Source organism: Elephantulus edwardii, unplaced genomic scaffold, assembly GCF_000299155.1.
Source record: "Elephantulus edwardii isolate Elephantulus edwardi_28Jun2011 unplaced genomic scaffold, EleEdw1.0 scaffold00044, whole genome shotgun sequence".
NCBI classification, from domain to species: domain Eukaryota; kingdom Metazoa; phylum Chordata; class Mammalia; order Macroscelidea; family Macroscelididae; genus Elephantulus; species Elephantulus edwardii.
The window spans coordinates 10649854-10655892 of NW_006399794.1; the positions used below are offsets into that span (position 1 = coordinate 10649854).

Genomic DNA, 6039 nt, shown 5'->3' on the forward strand with positions numbered 1-6039 from the left:
CTGCACTAGATATCTAAGATAGCCCTGAATTCTTTAAATCCATGAACTGATTAGGGATTCCCCCACCCCCATATACCATAATTGGAAGCAGGAATGTCATCCACTTCCTAAACAACGTGCCTCTAGAGACTCTATGAACTTTGATAAATATTGATAGCTGTAGAGGGGCTGCAGGCCTTCTGTTCATATGATCACTATGAGTCGTGCTTGACTCAAAGGCAATCAACATAACAAAAACATATACCATAATGTAAGTTTTAGCCCCAGGATTCAGTATTGCTCTTTCTAAGTCCCAAGTACTTGATAATGGTACGGCGGATCTCCTTGGTCTTAATACTATAAATGATTGGGTTAAGCATGGGAGGTACAAAGAGGTACACGTTGGCCATGAAGAGGTGGACAGCAGGCGGAGCATGTTTCCCAAAGCGGTGCACCAGGGACAATCCCACCATGGGCACAAAGAAAACCAGCACAGCACAGAGATGTGAGGTGCATGTTTGGAAAGCTCGAAGGCGCTCTTCTCGGGAGGCCAATCCTGCCACTGTTTTAAGGATGAGCCCGTAGGACAGTGCAATCAGCACCAGATCTAGCATTACAGTGAATACCACCACTCCCAGCCCATATAAGTTATTAAAAGTAGTGTCTGTGCAGGCCAAGTGTATCACTTCCTGGTGTAGGCAGTATGAGTGAGATAGGACTCGGGAACCACAGTAGGGAAAATATTTCAGTTTGACGACAAGGGGAACAAGGGCTACAGGACCCCTGAAAATTACAACCAGACCAATTCTAACTACTCGCTGACCGGTGATTATGACTGAATATCTTAAGGGGTGGCAAATGGCCACAAAGCGGTCGAAAGACATGACAAGGAGCACTGAAGATTCCAAGAAGGAAAAAGAGTGTATGCAGAACATCTGGATTTGACAGGCTACAAAGTGGATTCCATGGTAGTTGAACCAAAAGATCCCCATAGTGCTGGGCAAGGTGGACACCGACAGTCCTAGGTCAGTGAGGGCCAGAAAGGACAACAGATAGTACATGGGTGTGTGTAGATGATGGTTGGTCTTAATGATTATCAGGATGAGACAGTTGCCCGAGATGGCCACCAGGTACATAAAGAAAAAGGGAATGAAAATCCAATGTTGTACGGCCTCCAGTGTAGGAAAACCAGTGAGATAAAACATAGGGCTAAATAAAGTGATGTTGGATGAGTGCTTGAACTGAGGACTGAGGAGATATTGTATTGGCATTCCTCAAGGACTGAGCTGAAAAGAAATAGATATTTCTGATTATTCTTCAATTTTGCTAACACTCACATTATCATAAACAACATCATAACCATCATAATATACTTTGATCCACTATTATCGGTGCTGCCACCATCATTAACTTATGGACATTTTCTTTCCTATATAATTTCCATTTCCCCCGCCCCCAGTCTCCTTTGCCAGTTTTTCTTCTTTGCTTATCCTTAAACATGTTGTTATGTGCTGTCGAGTCTCTTGAAACTCATAGTGATGTTATGTACAACAGCTCTAAACCCAGCTCTATCCTGTGCCAACCTTATGTTCTCTGACACACCTACTCCCATTACCCTAGTCATTTAATCTATCCATCTTATCAAGGATTTTCCTCTCCTGCTCTATCTCTCTACCCTTCCAAGCATGACATCCCTCTCCAAGGACTGATTGCTCCTTGCAACATGTCCAAAGTATGTCAGACGAAGTTTCAGAATCCTTGCCTCCAGCAGCAGCCAAGATTCACCCTCTCTAGGATGAATCTGTTTGTTCTCCTAGCAGTCCATGATATATTCAATACTATTCTTCAGCATCATAACTCAAAGGCATTAATTTTGTTTTTTACCATCCCTAGTCATTGTCTAGCTTTTTGATGCATAGAATGTAATTGAGAAGACTGTGGCCTGGATCAGGCACACTTTAGTCTTCAGACTGACGTCATTACTCTTAAGTACTTTGGAGAGGTCCCTGACAGCAGACGTTCCCAATGCAATTAGTCTTTTGATTTCCTGTCTGCTGGTACCAAGTGTGATGATTGTGGAGCCAAGCAAACTGAAGCTGTCAACAATCTCAATCTCTTCACCATATATCATGATGCTGCTAATTGACCCAGTGGCGAGAATCTTTGTTTCCTTAATGCTGAGCTTCAATTCATATTGATGGCTGCAGTCATTGACCTTTTGCAGCAAGCATTTCAGGTTCTTCTTAGTTTCAATAAGCAGGGTTGTGTCATATGCATAACACAGATTGTTGATGAGTTTTCCTCCAGTCCTGTTGCCACATTCCTCTTCTTAGAGCTCAGATAGCTGTCCCAATTCTTGGTTGCTTTCAGGTCATATCTTGTAATCTCTCCGCAAGCAAAGTCATCCATTCTCATGTATTTGGTTATCATTCATATATTGATAAGTATTATATGCATATGACTCTAGCACTTCTCTTTTGATTTCAAGAATACTATATTTAACACATACTCATCTACACATACATTTCAGTTACCTCTGAAGCATATAAAAATTTAACTTATTCTCAGCAACCTTCTATTTTGTCTATATTCATAACACCTAAGTAAAAGATTAAATTTCATAATTGACCTTTCCATATAACACCTCTGCCCTATGCTGAATCCATTACTTATCAAATCTGCAATTTTAACTACTAAATATGCACTCACATAGCATTATCCTCACTGTTGCTGCCCTACTTCAGATCATTGTACCTCTACCTAGATAAGTCATTCAGCTTTTAATTGCACATCCCTAATTTGCTTACTATAATGTAAGCAGGGAATACCAGAGGAATGTCTATCTGTGTTTCATTGACTATGCAAAGGCATTTGACTACGTGGATCATAACAAACTGTGGCTGACTCTGAGAAGAATGGGAATCCCAGAATACTTGATCATGCTAATGAGAAACCTATACTTGGACCAAGATGCAGTCATCAGAACAGAGCAAGGAAACACTGCATAGTTTAAAACTGGGAAGGGTGCATTCCAGGGTTGTGTCCTGTCTCCATACTTTTTCAACTTGTATGCAGAACAGATTATCCAGAAGGCTGGGCTCTCTGAGGAGAAATGTGGATCAAGACTAATGGAAGATCTATCAACAATCTGCGTTATGCAGATGACACAACCCTGCTTGCTGAATCTGAGGAGGACCTGAAGCACTTGCTGCCGAGGGTCAAGGACTGCAGCCTACAATATGGATTGAGGCTCAATGTCAAGAAGACAAAAATTCTCACCACTTTGCCAACTGGCAGCATCAGGATGGATGGTGAAGAGACTGAGATTGCTCACAGCTTTAGTTTGCTTGACTCCACAGTCTACACTCTCGGCACCAGCAGCCAGGAAATTAGAAGACATATTGCCATGGGAAAGTCTGCTGTTAGGGACCTATCCAAAGTACTGAAGAGTAATGGTGTCTCTTTGGAGACTAAGGTGCGTCTGATACAGGCCTTGGTCTTTCCTATCACTTGTTATGCATCAGAGAGTTGGACAGTGACTAAGGAGGATAGAAGGAGAATTGGTGCCTTTGAGCTGTGATGCTGTAGAAGAGTATTGAGAATACCATGGACTACTAGGAAAACAAACAGATTCATCCTGGAAAGGGTCAAAGCAGGCTGCTCCTCGGAGGCAAGGATTCTAAGGGTCCGTCTAACATACTTTGGACATGTTGCAAGGAGGGACAGGTCCTTGGAGAGGGACATCATGCTTGGTAGGGTGGAGAGACAGCAAAGAAGGGGAAGGCCCCCTATGAGGTGGATTGATTCAGTGACTGGGGTAATCGGGATGAGTGTGTCGGAGACGGTGCAATTGGCACAGGACAGAGCAGAGTTCAGGGCTGTTGTACATAGGGTCGCTATGAGTCACAAGCGACTCGATGGCACATAACAACAACAACAACAACAACAATGTAAAAGAAATATTTACAAAAGAAATTTTGGATGACATTAAAATACTTAAAATTATATCAAGATCTATACCGATCTTATTATTCCTGATTATACTTCTATTCAACTCTATCTTCACAGTCTTCTTTTTCTTTTAAAGTGGCAATAACATTAAACAATTTTACTAGTTTCTCCATTTCCTTTTTTCTGGAATGAAAACTATTCAACTTGGCATATACCTATGATTTTATTTTATTAATTTTTGTGTGTGTACTGTCAAATCAGATCCAACTGATACATAAGGAGATTGCTGCTCTTGTCCATTGGAGCATCTGATAGATTTGAACCATATACCTTCATGATTGTAGTGGAGCTTCTTGTCACTAGGCCACCAGAAGGCCAAACTTGTCATATATTTATCTTATTCTTTGTCTACCTAACCCCTATATACACATCTTTTGCATCTTAGACGTTTTCTCCTTTTAAAAATATTAGATTTATCAAATTAATAGTATCTCTTCTATGTGATCTTTTTACAGGCTATATTGTCATTACCAACACATTTCTCTCTCTCTCTTTTTGTTTTAGTATCTACTGTAAATTGTAAACCTTTTGTGGAGAGAAACAAGATACACCTATTTTGTTGTTTATTTTACTTTAGCTATTCAGATTGGTTTAGTGATCAACATCACTTTATGTTTGTTGCATGCAAGATTACTGGTGTATGTGTGTGTGAGTCTGTGACTGAATAATACTCACCTGTTGTCCTGATTGGTTGTGGCTGGTATCCTGTGCAACACCTCCTTTCTGCTGCCTTCAGAACGTCAAGAATGACAAGGAAACCGATCTATGGAAACAAGGATTCTCTGGGAGACAGAAACAGGGCTAGGACCATTAATTCTGCAAAAGAAGTTCCAATGAGTTTCTCATGAATTAAAAGACTAGGAAAGAAACTGAGAATTTTATTTATTAGCACAAGTCTAATGATATTATTATGACAGCAGAACACTATGATGAGGTCTGTAAATGGAATTCCTGAAATGAGCACTAAACTTTCTACCTTATCTATGTTATAACTATTCTTTTAGTTTGATTGTAATTGCTAATTTTTTTAAAGTAAAAGTCATTGTGGTTGATTCAGAAGCAATTCATATCTAACCCTCCTACATGTTTTCATAGGCAATAAATAAATAGAGTGTTCAATAAATAGAGTGAGCAAAACCTGAAAAACTGGGCAAAAAACTAAGCAAAACCAAATTAGAACATTTAGAGAGACATGGACTTTCAGTTAGCAGCACAACTCTCTATGGATAATGACAGCTGGGCCTCCTAATTTAAAGGTGATCAGTTCAAATACACTAGCAGCTCTGCAGGAGAAAGGCAGGCAATCTCTTTGATGTTTTACAGCCTCTGAAAACCTGCTGGAGGATTAACTATGGGTCTCCTCCAACTCCATAGTGGTGAGTTGAAGTGAGTTAATTGTTTTAAATGAACAATCTGTGGAATCCACTGGTTATAATGTGTATAAAATTATGCAAGTAGTCATGCTTAAGCACAAAGGCATTCTACCCATACCTCGCTCTTGAACAAGGAACATTCAGAAAATTTTGTTGTGGTTATGTACTGTCTAGTTGGAACCAGCTCTTAGCTGAGCCTCCAGCAGGTTTTCAGTGGTGGGAAATCACATGGGAGGAGGAGATTGCCCCTTTTTCTCCCATGGTGCTGCTCATAGATTTGAACCTCATACCTTTATGTTGGCAGTGCAGCTCCTGACCAGTAGGCGACCAGAGCTCCCCCATTACCCCAACAGTAATTTCTATATGTGTCTCTTGTGAGGATGGAAGAGAACTTTGGAAGAAAGAAGGCAGAGTTCTCACTGAAATCTCACCCTTGATTATGTCCTACAGAAAGTCTAGTTAGGTATAGGACAACATCAAAAATACTATTGTTACTACCAGCATAATAATTGTTTGGAGACATCTATTACATACAAGATAGAACAACAATTATGCGTGCAATAATATTGGGGGTTAAGATATACCATGAAAGTGGAAAACAAGGTAAAAATAAACAAACCCACCTGTACTGAGCAATGAAAGTAAATATGAAGTGAGTATGCAATAGAGATTCTCC

At 40.3% G+C, this 6039-nt stretch overlaps 1 protein-coding gene across 1 annotated transcript; it reads right to left on the reverse strand.

Moving 5' to 3' along the window:
* Nucleotides 1-257: 257 nt before the first annotated feature.
* Nucleotides 258-1184, reverse strand: LOC102875771 (olfactory receptor 51M1-like). The gene has a single exon (XM_006885662.1). The coding sequence runs from the start codon at nt 1182-1184 to the stop codon at nt 258-260; it is 927 nt and encodes a 308-aa protein (XP_006885724.1).
* Between the last annotated feature and the right edge of the window lie 4855 nt (nt 1185-6039).

Excerpts from the sequence above, each read along its gene's own strand:
- LOC102875771 (XM_006885662.1), bottom strand. The coding sequence starts at position 1,184 with ATGTTTTATCTCACTGGTTTTCCTACACTGGAGGCCGTACAACATTGG.